Genomic DNA, 17,165 nt, shown 5'->3' on the forward strand with positions numbered 1-17,165 from the left:
GTGGCGGCGCTGGACTCAGACCGCAGTCGCCACGCCGGGTTCCCGAATAAAAATAGCACACGCGCCCCATGCCGTTGGGAACTCGGCCCATCGGGGGCGGAGGATCGGGAGAGGGCATTAGTCCACGTCCTGAGGCCGTCCCGATGGTGTGCGGCATACTCGTTGTGGAGGGGGTGGAGCATTGCAAAAGCAGCAATTTTGGAATATTGTAGCCAATGGATCCACTATCTACACTGTCACTTCCTTTAAGATCCTCGAATGTAGGCCACCAGCTCCTGAGGACTTGTCTGCCTTCGTTTGTTTCGCACTTTTTCCCTATTGATGATGATTGATCTAAGTTTCTCCCTTTCTATTACGTTTGCATTACCTGTTACTATTGGGATGGGCCTAGTGTCCTCTACCATGATAACTGAGGCAAAATATTGATTTAGCATCTCTGCCAATCGGTGTTAGCCACTGAAAAACGATACAAGGGCGTCTAAGCAGCGCAACTGTACACAAACCTAAGTCCCTAGATAGATTTGTTAATTTTATTTGAACTCTGACCTTTCATCCTATCCTGGATGGAGGGTGCAGCTTAAACATAAAGGCCGCCTTGCAAATTGGCATGCCCGCGAACCGTGAAAGCAAACAGTCAACACAGTCACTTGGCCCCTAAATGGGCTCAATTGTCTGCTTGAAGCATGTCTGCCAACCAAAATGTCACATGAGTACGCGATGACGTTGGGACGTGCGTCCGACATCGCTTCCAGATCAGGCCTGAGCCCACCCTCCACACGTAAAATTCTTGCCAAAGTGAATTTGTGTAAAAACAAGGATTAGGGTAGCACAAACAGCCTCAGTCTCCATGGTTTTGACCATTTGATCCTACTGTCGCTGTCACTGTCTGTCTGTGCAGAGTAAAACCAGCAATCAGAAAGTTAAACTTCCCTTGTAAGTATGTACGTCTGGACCTCCTCATAGTCCCGAGGCACAGCGATGAAAGCGACTGGAAGATTTGAGCCAATGTAATATATCTGTCTTACTCTTAGTTATTCCTAATGACGTCCTGGGTTTAATTCTAGTTAGAATTGGAACAAAATAAGGGAATCTCCTCATAGTTGGCCCTACTTCACTGGAGTAGCAGCAGAAAACCCAGCTTTATGCTTTCTCATGAAGATCAGTGGTGGAGCACAAGCAATTCCAAGAGAAAAAAAATGCTCTGATATATGTATTTACACATTTTTCTCTTAAAGCGTTGGAGACAGACAGACATGCGTACCTCTTTTGTCCCAGTCTAAATGTGTTATATAGCTGGAAGCTCCTTTGCAGATCCCAACTCGTTTACTATTCATTATATTGTAGATATCTATGAAGTTATCGTGCGATGCCACCGCCAAGTACTTCCCTGAACCTGAAATTTTAAAATTACAAATTATTACTTAGAATTAAATAAGAATTAATCCATAATTTAGCACTGAATTGGAAATTACTTATTAAACCCAATATTGGTGGCATAGAACCATTATGGTATAGAGGCCATTCGGCCCAACAAGTCCATACTGGCTCTCTCCAGACCAATTCCTGTGCTCTATCCCCATAACCCAGCATCCTTATTTCCTTTAAGTGGCCAACCAATTTCCTTTTGAAATCTTTGATCTGCTTCCAGCACTCTAGTCAGTGAGTTTCAGGTCACTTGATGTGTAAAAATGTTTTTCCTCACATTTCCCACTGTATGTATTGCCTAAAACCGTAAATCTGTGTCCCTTAGTCCTTGTACCATCAGCTAATAAAGACATTTTCCTTGTCTACCTTATTAAAGCCTGTCACAATTATGTACACCATTTATCAAATCTACCCTCAATCTCCTTCGTAACTAGGAGAACAACCTTAATTTCTCCAACCTAACCTTGTAGCTAAAATCCTTCATCCCTGGAAGCATTCTGGTAAGTCTCCTCTGTACCTTTTCAAGGATCCTCACATTCTTCCCAAAGCGTAGTAACCAGAACTGGACACAATACTCTTAGGTATGGTCTAACCAGAGCTTCATAGCGGTTCAGCATACCTTTCCTACTTTTGTACTCAATGCCTCCATTTATGAATCACAAGATCCCATATGCTTTGCTAACTACCCTCGTAACTTGTTCTGTCACCTTCAAAGATCTATGCATATGAATTTACCCCCCTCCCCTTCTCCCACCCCTCTGCTAAAATGCATCACCTCACACTTCTGTGTTTTAAATTCCATCTGCCAGTGAAGGTACAATGATCTCATTGACACAAAGTCCATTTGACACACACATGATGATTGTGGTCAAATACACATTACTTTCTGAAACTCCAGAAAGGGGTCTGTGGATGCCTCACCAGAACCCCCACAGATGATTGTTCAGTAAGAGCTTCTAAACTCTAATCTCCAGAACATGCTTTAAAATGTTCTCTCATAATCATGCTTTCCATTAATGGTTTGCATTCTGAAATGTTTTCCAAAAGACTTGTGAACAGAGCTTCTGTTGCACTTTTACCAGTGAATCCAGTCCAGGGTTTTACACGAACCCCTTTCAGGATTTGTTGGCTTTAAAGGCTTCTACACAAACTCTGAGATCCAGCCAATACTGTCTTCTCAATTACTTTCAAATTTGTTTTGCAGACTGCAGTAAGACATTCCAAACTTCTGGATTACTTTAAAAAACCTTTATGATTACTTTAGAAACCTAGTTTCTCACCAGCTGATTCCTTCTGAACTGTATCTTGTTGTATTTCAAGGTTTCTAGAATCAACCTTTATTTAGTTCCTCTGGAGCTTCCTTTCTTGCACAAGACTCCGTTGTACAGCTTCTCTTTCTTCAAACAGATCTAAGAGATGTTTCTCCTCTGGCTGTCTATCTGCAACTGCCCTGGCTTTCAGTTTAAAAAAACCTAAGGACAAAGGGAAGTTTTTCATTTTACCTTATAATGGCCTTGAGTTGGTAAGCAACACTCTGCTGGCCTATTGATTTTCCACGTCTTAGCTCGCTATCACTACAGAATCCCAGCTGTAATTGAGACCAACCCTCACACATACAAACACCTTTGTCCAGCATGAATCGAACTACCGGTCCCTTCCAAGCATAGAAACATTAAAATAAACCCACCTAAAATGATATCTTATTTCTAATGTTTACCCCACATATAAATCCCTTAAACTACCTTTGGTTTCCTAACAATAACTATGTAAGTAGTGTGTGCTGAAAACATAATTATCTTATAGTCCTGTTATTTTTACAGTTTAAGATGAAGACATGAACAATGTTTTGCATGAAGATTCTTTAATCACGCATCATTTGTTATTCTCCACTACTTGGGGTCAAGGGACCTGTTGGGGGGGGGGGGGGGGGTTGTCTTTTGATGCCGTGGTAGTGTCCCTATCTCTGGATCAGAAGCTCCGACTTCAGGAATTGATGACCATGGAAGGTACATTCATAACACGGCCAAAAATGGCCTGTAAATCCTTCCAGTACAACTGATGGCAGGTGGTAGGAGCGGGAGAGTTTCCTGATCAGCCATACTGCAGATGACAAAGGCAAATGACTGCAGTACTTTGCCGAGCATCATCACGGACCAATCCAATGGTCACCAATGCCTTCATGGTATATTAAGGAGTACGATGCCCAAGCAATCCCAAATCCTGACAAAACCACAACTTTCTAGAATTGGCCTTCAATAATGTCCCTTTGCAGCTTTGCATCAGACCTGGACTGTAATTCCTTAGAGAGGAAAAAAGGAGCAGTTACTTTTCACCATGTGATATATTACACAATTAATGTAATTTAAGAGAATTTTCAGGAGAGGCACATGATTTTTCTCAAACAGTAGACATAAGGTGCGATCTATCAGCTGTGTCTTGCTGTAATCAGAGCAGGATGCGGTTGGTAGATCTTGGGAGAGGTCTCCCCCAGATTCCTGATGGCTGTTATGCCTCGCAAGATTTAACCAAATCTCATAAGATTACGTATAAGGTACATCACTGCCTTAGGATTTAGCAGTTATGTGCCGATAGAGGGTGCCCAAGTTCCTTTGGCTCTATATTCATCACCAGTTCCAATGCAGAAGTGTGTGTGCAAGTCCAAGTGTAATGAACAGCTGACCATAAGGTCTGGGCTAATAAATGAGCACAGTGGATGGAAAGAATAATTAAGTATTTTGTTTTCTGAGAACAATGTCACCATCCCACCACTTCGAAGAAGAGTAAAAAAATGCTAAAATATTCAAAGAATTAAAACAAGTTTCCAATGTCTCAGAAATGTTAGTTTGATCTCTGGACTTGGAACACTTGCAAACATTTCTGGTGTGCAGATATTTTGATCTGGGGATTTTCAGAAGATGGTATAAATTACATCACACTGTATGTGGAAAAAGTTACCATAGTATAAATACTTTAATTTAGTTTCTTCTACTTGCCAACATTGATGAATTTTCAGACAAAGTAAAAGAGTTGATTGATAGTTGTTTTAGCTTAGTCTACATACCTGGGGAAAATTTAATATCCGAAATATGCTCTTTTCTATGATGGAATGAAACAAGATCTTCAAGAGTGTCTGAATTTACAATCAGGAAACTTCCATCATTTAGGCCAACTGCAAGAGATTTCCCATCAGGAGAGAAGCAGCAACACCTGCCACCTATAATTATGACAACATAAACATTGTACCAGCATCAGTACTAAATGCTATTTTTTCTAACAAACAAATTCTGCAATCTATTTTCATATAGATATGCTTAAAAACACAAAAAGATGTGCACAAGAGACTGATACAGCATTGTCAAAACAATTATTCCAGTAATATTACTTCACCAGTGAATAAATATATCCCGTGGCTTTGCCCACACATTACACCAGAATCTGGAGTGAGATTTTGATTTTATTCAGTCGTGGTTCATCTGTTGCTATTGCAGTACATGGATAATGAAGTGCAATTATATAATGCAAGGATAGGAAAAACCTTGTTCTTTTTCTTCCCACACCTAGTGGTGCACAAGGCAGGTATATCTCGGTTTCCGTAGCTAGTTTTGCCTGGAACAGGTTGCTAGAGGGGCACCACTCTGCATCAAACATGGCTGATCAGAAGTCTTTCCCACTCTTACTGCCTTCAGTTGGCATGAGTTTGAAGGATTTGTTTGGCCGTGTTTTAAAAAAAAAATTTAGAGTACCCAATTAATTTTTTCCAATTAAGGGGCAATTTAGCGTGGCCAATCCACCTAGCCTGCACATTTTTTTTTGGGTTGTGGGGGCGAAACCCACGCAAACACGGGGAGAATGCGCAAACTCCACATGGACAGTGACCCAGAGCCGGGATCGAACCTGGGACCTCGGCGCCGTGAGACAGCAGGGCTAACCCACTGCGCCACCGTGCTGCCCCTATTTGGCCGTGTTATTAATCCACATTCTTTGGCCATCAAGTCCTGGGTGGGATTCAAACCTGGAACATCTGGCTCAGAGGCAGGGATGTTGCCCATTATGCCGTAAGACCTCTCGACGAAAGGTCTTACAGGTATAATATAATACTTTGCTGTCACTTGACAGAACTAATTTAAGGTGCAAATAACCTTGTTCTCCTCATCCGAACACATATTATTTTCAGTTGCTTACATTATTTTAATGTTTGATCCAGCATAGATATGCATTGTTTACTTAAGGTGCAAGTACTTGTACTTGGGTATTTATTCTTCTACTCTGTCCCCCTAAAATTTTGTGTCCAATATATTTCATGAATAAAAATCTTAATTCTGATGGCAAATTTATATTTTTTGTTGAAGCTGTCACTGGAATACAGCATTTCACAAATAATATTCTTCTCAGAACCGTTGAAAAGATATTTCAACTGTAATTCTTCATAAGCACATTCATATTTCTCGAGCTATGGTGCCACTTAGAGATTACATTAAGAACATATCTTCCACATGTTGGCTGAGGTAATAACCACTGGGCAAGAAAAATGAAGCTCAAATTTTACCTTGCCATGGAGTAACACTTTTTTGTGGTTTAAAAAAAATAAATTTAGAGTACCCAATTCTTTTTTTCCCAGTTAAGGAGTAATTCAGCGTGGCCAATTCACCTACCCTGCACATCTTTTTGGGTTGTGGGGTTGAGACCTGCGCTGACACGGGGAGAATGTGCAAACTCCACATGGACAGTGACCCGGGGCTGGCATCGAATCCTGGGTCCTCAGTGCCGTGAGGTAGCAGTGCTAACCACTGTGCCACCATGAGCTCATCATGGAGTAACACAAGGATGCCATTGGATTCCCAAAACTTTTCCTACAAAAAGAAACAGTGAGCGAGAGCAACACACTTTCAGTGCAATAAACGTGAGGTGGATAAAAATTTAGCATCGACTTTGAGGCAAATGGAACATATACTTTAGGCAAAACATCTGAATGAGGACTTGGGATTGCTCTATCCACATGCCATACATGGCAGTGTGGCTTTACCACCAATCATCTTCTTGTCATGTTGCTACACCTCTCCTTGCAGGCTCTAGCTTGAAGGTTGAAAACCTTCAGACCTTCAGAGCTGCATGGCTTTGGCAGTAGACAGCATTCTAAGAAATGTTTCATCATCTGCGATGCTTGTCTACAGTCACAGTCGACGGAATTTGTTTGACTACATAGAGGTCCTGCAGCAGCCGACACCAGTTCGGAGGTGATTGAAACACAGCCAAGTGATGGTGTTTTGCTGGCTCCTGATGGGAGAGTTTCCTCTGGGTCATTAGGCAATGCGTTCGTAGGGATCAAACACCAATGTATGCAACCCGGACAACGGTAGAAAAATAATCGTCTTGATCTAGAAACTTTCTTATGAACTCAAATTGAAACGGTACAGAAATTTATTTTCTCCGAACAATATTCAAATCTCACACAGGGTAATGTTTCTCAAATTCTTTCCATGAAACTTTCACAAACCAAAATATTTTGTTAATTGTTAACAAACACAGATTACATTCTGATTTGGGCACACATTACAAAATTTAAGTTAGAAATAAGAGCTCAATATAATCATGAAATTGCAACAGGAAATAATCAGGGAGTGCTCACAGGCCATACTTATAGTCCAAGACTAGTTTCAGTGTAAATAGGCTTGGTAAGATAGGGCACACTTGGGTTATGCTGTTCCAACTAGCATCGGTACAGACCCGGAAACAGGAAAAACAGCCTTCTCGTGTATCTTTATCAAAATGTTTCGGAAATATTTTATTCTGTATTCTTTCAATAACATTATTTATACTCAACTCCAATATGGATCCTTGACTAATATTTTAAAAAGGCTAACAATAAAGGCATTACTTTACTCAATGGAAGGGGAGGTTTAAAGCTGATTTGGATTCAGTACGGAGATAATCATAGAATCATAGAATTTACAGTGCAGAAGGAGGCCATTTGGCCCATCGAGTCTGCATCGGCTCGAAGGAAAGAGCACCCCACTTAAGCCCATGCGTCCAACCAATCCCCATAACCCGGCAACCCCACCTATCCTTTTTTGGACACCAAGGGTAATTTATTATTGCCAATCCACCTAACCTGCACATCTTTGGACTATGGGAGGAAACCGGAGCACTCGGATAAAACCCACGCACACACGGGGAGAAATGCAGACTCCACACAGACAGTGACGCAAGCTGGGAATCGAACCTGGGACCCTGGAGCTGTGAAGCAATTGTGCTAACCATGACCTAGTTTAAAGTATTCAATAACTAGAGTATACACTGCTTAATAACTTTCACAAGCAGTTTAACTGTTATAGATTACTTACTTTTTTTTAGTTTGCGGACAGCAAGCATACAGTGGCTTGGGGAGAGATCCCAAATTCGCAGGGTTTTGTCATCACTAACAGTAGCACAGAGTGGTAAATGTGGATGAACATCTAAACCCCATACTTCACCCTCCATGTGACCCTGCCAAAGAACAAATATAATAAACCATAAAATGCTGATTTTGAATTATTTGAAACAGTTTACTATCGACAATTAGATATTTATAATGGTTTGGTAAGTATACCTTCACAATATCATTCAATTACAGTAATGTGATATCACCTCTTCCTTCAGCCTGTTTAGTTTACATTTTAAAAACGTTCACAGGTGTGGAGATCTAAATGTTATGTACCAGGCTAAAATTCTTTCCAGCAATGTGTATTTTCTGTGTAGCTAAATCATGTCTAGAAGTTAGGATACCAATATCATAGTTGCATTGAAATAGGTTGGTCGAGGAAACACTCATTCTGTGCAAAGATCTGAAGCATCACAGCTGGGATGCTATAAGAGTTTGCTATATCAGGACACTCATATTTTCTTAATGCCAGTGGACAGAATTGTCTAGATCCATGCTAGTCACTATAACTACTCCATGTAGTAGAGAGTTCCACGTTCCAACCACCCATTATTGAAGAAGTTTTTCCTGAATTCAGTGTTGGGTTTATTAGTGACTACCTCGTTCTGTAGCCTCCAGTGCAGTTTCCCCTACAAGTGAAAACTCCTGATCTACGCTTAACCTTTCAATATCTAAATTACATTGATCAGGTCACTTCTCAATTTTCCCTTTGAGACAGTGAGCCTTACCCTGTTCAATATTTGCTGATATTTATGACCTCTCATTTAACCTCTAATTTCTAGTATCATTCTACTAAATCTATCTTATGCCTTCTCCATATATCTTTTATTTAATATGGAAACTAGAGGCAGGACTTTTGCTACTGAGATGGGCAGCTTGAGTTGGGAACTGTACCAGAAACAGATAGCCAAATATCTGTTTCTCCAAATGGGCTCAATATGAATGCCTGGATGAGTTCCAATACTCACAAATGGATTAGCTCAGCAGGGGTTCTGTTTTGACTGGTGGAAGTGGCATGTTTACTTTGGTTAATTGACATCTTTGAGGTTATTCTTTGTTCTAGTTGTCAATGTCTGTATGTTTATTTGGATAAGATTAAGAGTTGTGAAGCGACGGAAAGTTTCTGTTTTTGATACTATGTAAGGCTATCTGATTGAAAATTTTGTAGCGTTGTAAGAAAAGCAATTGTTTCCAGATTTCTGAATGGGTGTTTTATTCCTCAGCATATCAGGACCTGTCATTGTTATTATATGGTTCAATATATCTATACATGGTGAAAAGTGGGCATGGAAGAGACATGGAAGGGCATATGGGTCCATGGAAGGGCCATAGGTAATACCTTTTAAACTTACCTTACAAAAGGTTTCTGAATCTAGATTGTGGTCCTACAAGGGGCCGAGAAACAAGAGTCATCCAGAAGCTGGCCCCACGCAACAGAAATTGTGGAGGGGGTCTGAGATGTCAACCCAGCAACAGGGCCAGCTCAATCAGGCTTACTACCTACGCCTTTATCACTCAGCGACAAAAATACACAGTGCCGGTAATGAAGACAGGGCTTCCGCATCCACAATTTCTTCTTCTGCCCGTTTCTGTTCTGACGTCGATGGAGGCCAAGGCCAAAAATCCAGGCCAAGAACTGTTCAGAGTACTTCAAGTGTGGTCTCAGCAAGATTCTGTGCCAGTTTGATGCAACTTCTTGGTTTTTTGATACTAACCTAAAAATGAACTCTGGTACTTCGTTTGTTTTCAAATTGATACATTAACCTGAATCACTACTTTTAGTGATTTGTGTTTCTATACTCCCAAATCTCTCTGATCCTGCACCCCATTTAGATACTTATTTTCCAAGGGTTATGTGGCCTTCTTATTTTTCTTAACTAAATTCACCACTCTGCGCTTATCTGTGAAGTTCGTTTGTCAATTATTTATCGATTTGGCACCTTTATTTTTAAAAATAAATAAATTTAAAGTACCCAATTCATTTTTGCCAATTAAGGGGCAACTTAGCATGGCCAATCCACCTAGCCTGCACATCTTTGGGTTGTGGGGGTGAAACCCACGCAGACACAGGGAGAATGTGCAAACTCCACACAGACAGTGACCCAGGGCCAGGGATCGAACCTGGGACCTCTGCACCATGAGGCTACAGTGCTACCCACTGCGCCACCGTGCTGCCTCTAATTTGGCACCTTTACTAACGTTTTCCTTTATCTTCGAATAACACATGGGCTGTAAATAGTCCGATGGAATTTTTATTCAAACTGTCTCAAATAGTAAATAGCAACAAAGACGTTCTGTTGGACCTTGGACCACTTTACATGACATGACATTCTGGGTTTAAAGGTGCATTCCAACTCAGAGGGAGTGTGCTATTTGGCACTGAGCACAAGTGGGTGAGTGAAATAAATGAATGCTGGGATTCTTGAGAACAATGAGCGTAGGTGTTTAAGTATCTCGGAAAGGGGCGGTTCCGGGTGCGGCGATGACCAGCTGAGTCGCACGTTTCGGCAGCTCCCGGTGAAACGGACTTTTGGGCTCTTGATAGGAGCCCCAACGGCAATTTTGACGGCTAAAAACACTGTGCGGTAAACCAGAAGGGAATCCCCCCTGGATACGGATGGAAAAAGGAGGAGAAAGTGGCCGGATTGCAGTGGATCCTTTAGAACAGCGGCAAGGAAGGCAAGCAAAAACCAAGATGGCGTCGGAAGGTGGCAGTTTAACATGGGGCCCTGAACAACAAGAGTTCTTGAAATGCTGTGTGGAAGAGATCAAAAAGGAAATGAAGAAAGAGCTGTTGGCCCCGATACTACAGGCGATCGAAGGGCTAAAGGAGGAACCAAAGACCCAGGAGCGGGAGCTTCGGGTCGTGAAGGCAAAGGCAGCCGAGAATGAGGACGACATACAGGGCCTGGTGGTGAAGACGGAGACGCAGGAGGCACATCAGAAACGATGTGTGGAAAGGTTGGAGGCACTGGAAAACAACGCAAGGAGGAACAACCTGAGGATTCTTGGTCTTCCTGAAGGTGTGGAGGGAGCGGACGTCGGGGCATATGTGAGCACGATGCTGCACTCGTTAATGGGAGCGGAGGCCCCGGCGGGTCCGTTGGAGGTGGAGGGAGCATACCGAGTGATGGCGCGAGGACCGAGAGCAGGAGAAATTCCCAGAGCCATAGTGGTGAGATTCCTCCGTTTTAAGGATAGAGAAATGGTCCTTAGATGGGCGAAGAAAACTCGGAGCAGTAAATGGGAGAACGCGGTGATCCGCGTTTATCAAGACTGGAGTGCGGAGGTGGCGAGAAGGAGGGCGAGCTTTAATCGGGCCAAGGCGGTGCTTCATAAAAAGAAGATAAAATTTGGAATGCTGCAACCGGCAAGACAGTGGGTCACATATCGAGGGAGGCACCACTACTTTGAGACGGCGGATGAAGCGTGGACTTTTATTGTGGAAGAAAAACTGGAATGAGCGGGTTATTAAAAAGAACGTTTGAACAAAGTGGTGGGGCGAATGTGGGAGGCAAAGAGGGGGGTTAAAAAGGGGGGAAAGAGGAGTTTTATGTACTAATCCTGCGATGTGGTAACTTTTCTCTCTCCCACAGGTGATGATGGGGGGAGGAGGGGAGGTGGAGGAGATGGGGCGTTGGCCATTGGGGGCGGGGCCAAGGGAGAAGCGCGGGCTTGGTTCCCGCGCTATGATAATCATGGCGGGAATAGAGAAGCAGGAAGGAGGGGGCGTCGCACGGTGCGAGCCGAGGTCACGGGGGGAAGCCGAGGTCGGCCAGAGTTTGCTGACTTCTGGGAGCAACATGGGGGGAGTAATTACGCTAGCGGGGGATCTAGCGGGGGGGGGGGGGGGGGGAATTACTGGGTTGCTGCTGCTGGGGAGAGGGGGGAGCTGATATGGGAGAGGATGGGCGGGGGGGCACCGCCTGGGGGAGATACAGCTGCGTGGGAACCGGGTGAGGAGCTGGAAAAAGGTGATGGCTAATCGACAAGGGGGGGGGTGGTAGGAAGCCCCCCAACTCGGCTGATCACGTGGAACGTGAGAGGGCTGAACGGGCCGATAAAGAGGGCACGGGTACTCGCACACCTTAAGAAACTTAAGGCAGATGTGGTTATGTTACAGGAAACGCACCTGAAACTGATAGACCAGGTTAGGCTACGCAAAGGATGGGTGGGGCAGGTGTTCCATTCGGGGCTAGATGCGAAAAACAGGGGGGTGGCTATATTAGTGGGGAAGCGGGTAATGTTCGAGGCAAAGACTATAGTGGCGGATAACGGGGGCAGATACGTGATGGTGAGTGGCAAACTACAGGGGGAGATGGTGGTTTTGGTAAACGTATATGCCCCAAACTGGGATGATGCCAATTTTATGAGGCGGATGCTAGGACGCATTCCGGACCTAGAGATGGGAAAGCTGATAATGGGGGGAGATTTTAATACGGTGTTGGAACCAGGGCTGGATAGGTCGAAGTCCAGGACTGGAAGGAGGCCGGCAGCAGCCAAGGTACTTAAAGATTTTATGGAGCAGATGGGAGGTGTAGACCAGTGGAGATTTAGCAGACCTAGGAGTAAGGAGTTCTCATTTTTCTCCTATGTCCATAAAGTCTACTCGCGAATAGACTTTTTTGTGCTGGGTAGGGCATTGATCCCGAAGGTGAGGGGAACGGAGTATACGGCTATAGCCATTTCGGATCACGCTCCACACTGGGTGGACTTGGAGATAGGGGAGGAAACAGGAGGGCGCCCACCCTGGAGAATGGACATGGGACTAATGGCAGATGAGGGGGTGTGACTAAGGGTGAGGGGGTGCATTGAAAAGTACTTGGAACTCAATGATAATGGGGAGGTCCAGGTGGGAGTGGTCTGGGAGGCGTTGAAGGCGGTGGTTAGAGGGGAGCTGATATCAATAAGGGCACATAAAGGGAAGCAGGAGAGTAAGGAACGGGAGCGGTTGCTGCAAGAACTTTTGAGGGTGGACAGACAATATGCGGAAGCACCGGAGGAGGGACTGTACAGGGAAAGGCAAAGGCTACATGTAGAATTTGACTTGCTGACTACGGGCACTGCAGAGGCACAATGGAGGAAGGCACAGGGTGTACAGTACGAATATGGGGAGAAGGCGAGCAGGTTGCTGGCACACCAATTGAGGAAAAGGGGAGCAGCGAGGGAAATAGGGGGAGTGAGGGATGAGGAAGGAGAGATGGAGCGGGGAGCGGAGAGAGTGAATGGAGTGTTCAAGACATTTTATAAAAAATTATATGAAGCTCAACCCCCGGATGGGAGGGAGAGAATGATGGGCTTCTTGGATCGGCTGGAATTTCCCAAGGTGGAAGAGCAGGAAAGGGTGGGACTGGGAGCACAGATCGAGGTAGAAGAAGTGGTGAAAGGAATTAGGAGCATGCAGGCGGGAAAGGCCCCGGGACCGGATGGATTCCCAGTCGAATTCTATAGAAAATATGTGGACTTGCTCGCCCCGGTACTGACGAGGACCTTTAATGAGGCAAAGGAAAGGGGACAACTGCCCCCGACTATGTCTGAAGCAACGATATCGCTTCTCTTAAAGGAGGAAAAGGACCCGCTACAATGCGGGTCCTATAGACCTATTTCCCTCCTAAATGTAGATGCCAAGATCCTGGCCAAGGTAATGGCAATGAGAATAGAGGAATGTGTCCCGGGGGTGGTCCACGAGGACCAAACTGGGTTTGTGAAGGGGAGACAGCTGAACACGAATATACGGAGGTTGTTTGGGGGTAATGATGATGGCCCCACCAGAGGGAGAAACGGAGATAGTAGTGGCGATGGATGCCGAGAAAGCATTTGATAGAGTGGAGTGGGATTATTTGTGGGAGGTGTTGAGGAGATTTGGTTTTGGAGAGGGGTATGTTAGATGGGTGCAGCTGTTGTATAGGGCCCCAGTGGCGAGCGTGGTCACGAATGGACGGGGATCTGCATATTTTCGGCTCCATAGAGGGACAAGGCAGGGATGCCCTCTGTCCCCATTATTGTTCGCACTGGCGATTGAGCCCCTGGCGATAGCGTTGAGGGGTTCCAAGAAGTGGAGGGGAGTACTTAGGGGAGGAGAAGAACACCGGGTATCTTTGTATGCGGACGATTTGCTACTATACGTGGCGGACCCGGCGGAGGGGATGCCAGAAATAATGCGGATACTTGGGGAGTTTGGGGATTTTTCAGGGTATAAATTGAACATGGGGAAAAGTGAGTTGTTTGTGGTGCATCCAGGGGAGCAGAGTAGAGAAATAGAGGACCTACCGTTGAGGAAGGTAACAAGGGACTTTCGTTACCTGGGGATCCAGATAGCTAAGAATTGGGGCACATTGCATAGGTTAAATTTAACGCGGTTGGTGGAACAGATGGAGGAGGATTTCAAGAGATGGGATATGGTATCCCTGTCACTGGCAGGGAGGGTGCAGGCGGTTAAGATGGTGGTTCCCCCGAGATTCCTCTTTGTGTTTCAGTGCCTCCCGGTGGTGATCACGAAGGCTTTTTTTAAAAGGATTGAAAAGAGCATCATGGGTTTTGTGTGGGCCGGGAAGACCCCGAGAGTGAGGAAGGGATTCTTACAGCGTAGCAGGGATGGGGGGGGCTGGCACTACCGAGCCTAAGTGAGTATTATTGGGCCGCTAATATTTCAATGGTGAGTAAGTGGATGGGAGAGGAGGAGGGAGCGGCGTGGAAGAGATTAGAGAGGGCGTCCTGTAGGGGGACTAGCCTACAGGCTATGGTGACAGCCCCATTGCCGTTCTCACCGAGGAACTACACCACAAGCCCGGTGGTGGTGGCTACACTGAAGATTTGGGGACAGTGGAGACGGCATAGGGGAAAGACTGGAGCCTTGGGGGGGTCCCCGATAAGAAACAATCATAGGTTTGCCCCGGGGGGAATGGATGGGGGATATAGAATGTGGCAAAGAGCAGGAATAACGCAACTGAAAGATCTGTTTGTGGATGGGAAGTTCGCGAGTCTGGGAGCGCTGACTGAGAAATATGGGTTGCCCCAAGGGAATGCATTCAGGTATATGCAACTGAGGGCTTTTGCGAGGCAACAGGTGAGGGAATTCCCGCAGCTCCCGACACAAGAGGTGCAGGACAGAGTGATCTTAAAGACATGGGTGGGGGATGGTAAGGTGTCAGATATATATAGGGAAATGAGGGACAAAGGGGAGACTATGGTAGATGAACTAAAAGGGAAATGGGAAGAAGAGCTGGGGGAGGAGATCGAGGAGGGGCTGTGGGCAGATGCCCTAAGCAGGGTAAACTCGTCGTCCTCGTGTGCCAGGCTAAGCCTGATTCAGTTTAAGGTATTACACAGGGCGCATATGACTGGAGCACGGCTCAGTAAATTTTTTGGGGTGGAGGATAGGTGTGCGAGGTGCTCGAGAAGCCCAGCGAATCATACCCATATGTTTTGGTCATGCCCGGCACTACAGGGGTTTTGGATGGGGGTGACAAAGGTGCTTTCAAAAGTAGTGGGGGTCCGGGTCGAACCAAGCTGGGGGTTGGCTATATTTGGGGTTGCACAAGAGCCGGGAGTGCAGGAGGCGAGAGAGGCCGATGTTTTGGCCTTTGCGTCCCTAGTAGCCCGGCGCAGGATATTGCTAATGTGGAAAGAAGCCAAGCCCCCGGGGGTGGAGACCTGGATAAATGACATGGCGGGGTTTATAAAGCTAGAGCGGATTAAGTTCGTCCTAAGGGGGTCGGCTCAAGGGTTCACCAGGCGGTGGCAACCGTTCGTCGAATACCTCGCAGAAAGATAGACGGAATGGAAAAAAGAAGGCAGCAGCAGCAGCCCAGGATCGGGGGGGGAGGAAGAACCAGAAGGACTCTCAGGGTTGTTAATATATACTGTATAGTATGTATAGGTCGTTGCTACAGGTAATTATAGATTGGACTGTTAAATTATATTTTTGGAGAGTGTTACTTGTGACAAGGCAGTTGCCAATTAGGGCTAGTTTTCATTTTTGTTATTTATTATTTATTCATTTTTTTTTGTTTTTTGTTTATAAAATAGGTAATTGTTATTTGTGTTGTTATAATATTGTGTAAAGGATGCACAATGTACTGTGTTGGTTGACCAAAAATTTTCAATAAAATATTTAATAAAAACAAAAGTATCTCGGAAAGGAAAGACAAGCTAAATTTAATTTGGAGAGGCCAGAGAAGTGAAAGATTTCTTGGAGTTGGCAAGATGACAATAATCTTGAGCAAAGAGTCCATTTCTTAATTTGGCAAGAAGTAAGGTAAAGAGAGGAAGCTGAGCATTTGGGAATTTAAGCATCAGCTCAACAATACGATTTTACAAGGTTAAAACAATGGTTCAGAATGGGTTGCTAAAATATTCAATTAAAGCACTTGACCTGCTTATTTCAACGAAAGGCACTGACAACATTAATAGCTGAATAAAATAGTCCCTGGGCTTAATGATAAACAAACAAACGATTAATAAAAATTACATAACAAAGTTTTTAGATATGATACCTGAACCAGTAGGGTAATGGGACCACTTTTTTCGATTTCTAATATTTCACCATTCTTTGTACCCACTAATATATGGCCATGGCCTAATGTTATGGCACGAATAGAAGGATTGTCTTCAAGCAACAGACCTAAAGATATAAATGGCAAATCAATAATTCAGAAATCCGATTTAAACCTGCCACTGCAGCATCAGTATTTCTAGACCAAATAACACATGTTATGCATTTATTGCGATGCAGTTTCATTATTTAATGCTACAGGGCAAAATCACAAATGGAATAATGGACATCCATTAGAGATAAATATTTGCCGTAAGTTAACTCGCGATGGATAACACATTATTATAGACCAAGATAAAACTAAGGCCGGATATATGTAACCCAGATTACAATGTTAGAGTTAGAGGCAGGTGAGAGAGTAAAAGGGTTATTAAATTGGAGTCAAGTAGAAAAATGTGTGTTGAACCAGAATTGATAAGGATGAGTAGAGGTGGGAAACCTTTAAAAAGTAGGTGGATGAGTACTTGAAATACAATTAAGGTTATGGACCAAGTGCTAAAAAGTGGAATTAGTGTAGATTTAGTGTAGTTTTGTCGGTGCAGACTCGATGGGTTGAAGGTCCTCTGTACTGTAGGACTTTATAATTATTAGAATATATCTGTCAAAAACATTCTTTAGCTAAAAGTGAATTCTTAAAAAGGGTTGGGAGCAGGGCAGTGTGTTTGTGGGAGGGCTGGAAGAGTCAGACAGTAAATGTCAGTGCTCAGAGGAGTCAGGGTGTACAAAGAAAAGGTAAGGGCAACAGGAATGACCAGAGCGACAGAGTGA

The 17,165-nt window shown here is 44.4% G+C and overlaps 1 protein-coding gene across 6 annotated transcripts in view; it reads right to left on the minus strand.

The window, feature by feature from the left end:
- The window catches only part of LOC140403495 (echinoderm microtubule-associated protein-like 5), a 415,808-nt gene that overhangs the window by 160,817 nt on the left and 237,826 nt on the right, over positions 1-17,165 (minus strand). For all 6 annotated transcript variants that reach the window (XM_072491458.1, XM_072491449.1, XM_072491467.1 and 3 more), the window contains 4 exons: positions 16,339-16,466; positions 7,767-7,908; positions 4,487-4,639; positions 1,262-1,393 (listed from right to left, as the gene is read on the minus strand). In XM_072491458.1, the coding sequence (XP_072347559.1) occupies positions 1,262-1,393; positions 4,487-4,639; positions 7,767-7,908; positions 16,339-16,466 (555 nt within the window). The remainder of the gene's footprint in view (positions 1-1,261; positions 1,394-4,486; positions 4,640-7,766; positions 7,909-16,338; positions 16,467-17,165) is intronic.

Source organism: Scyliorhinus torazame, chromosome 2 (genome assembly GCF_047496885.1).
Source record: "Scyliorhinus torazame isolate Kashiwa2021f chromosome 2, sScyTor2.1, whole genome shotgun sequence".
NCBI lineage: Eukaryota > Metazoa > Chordata > Chondrichthyes > Carcharhiniformes > Scyliorhinidae > Scyliorhinus > Scyliorhinus torazame.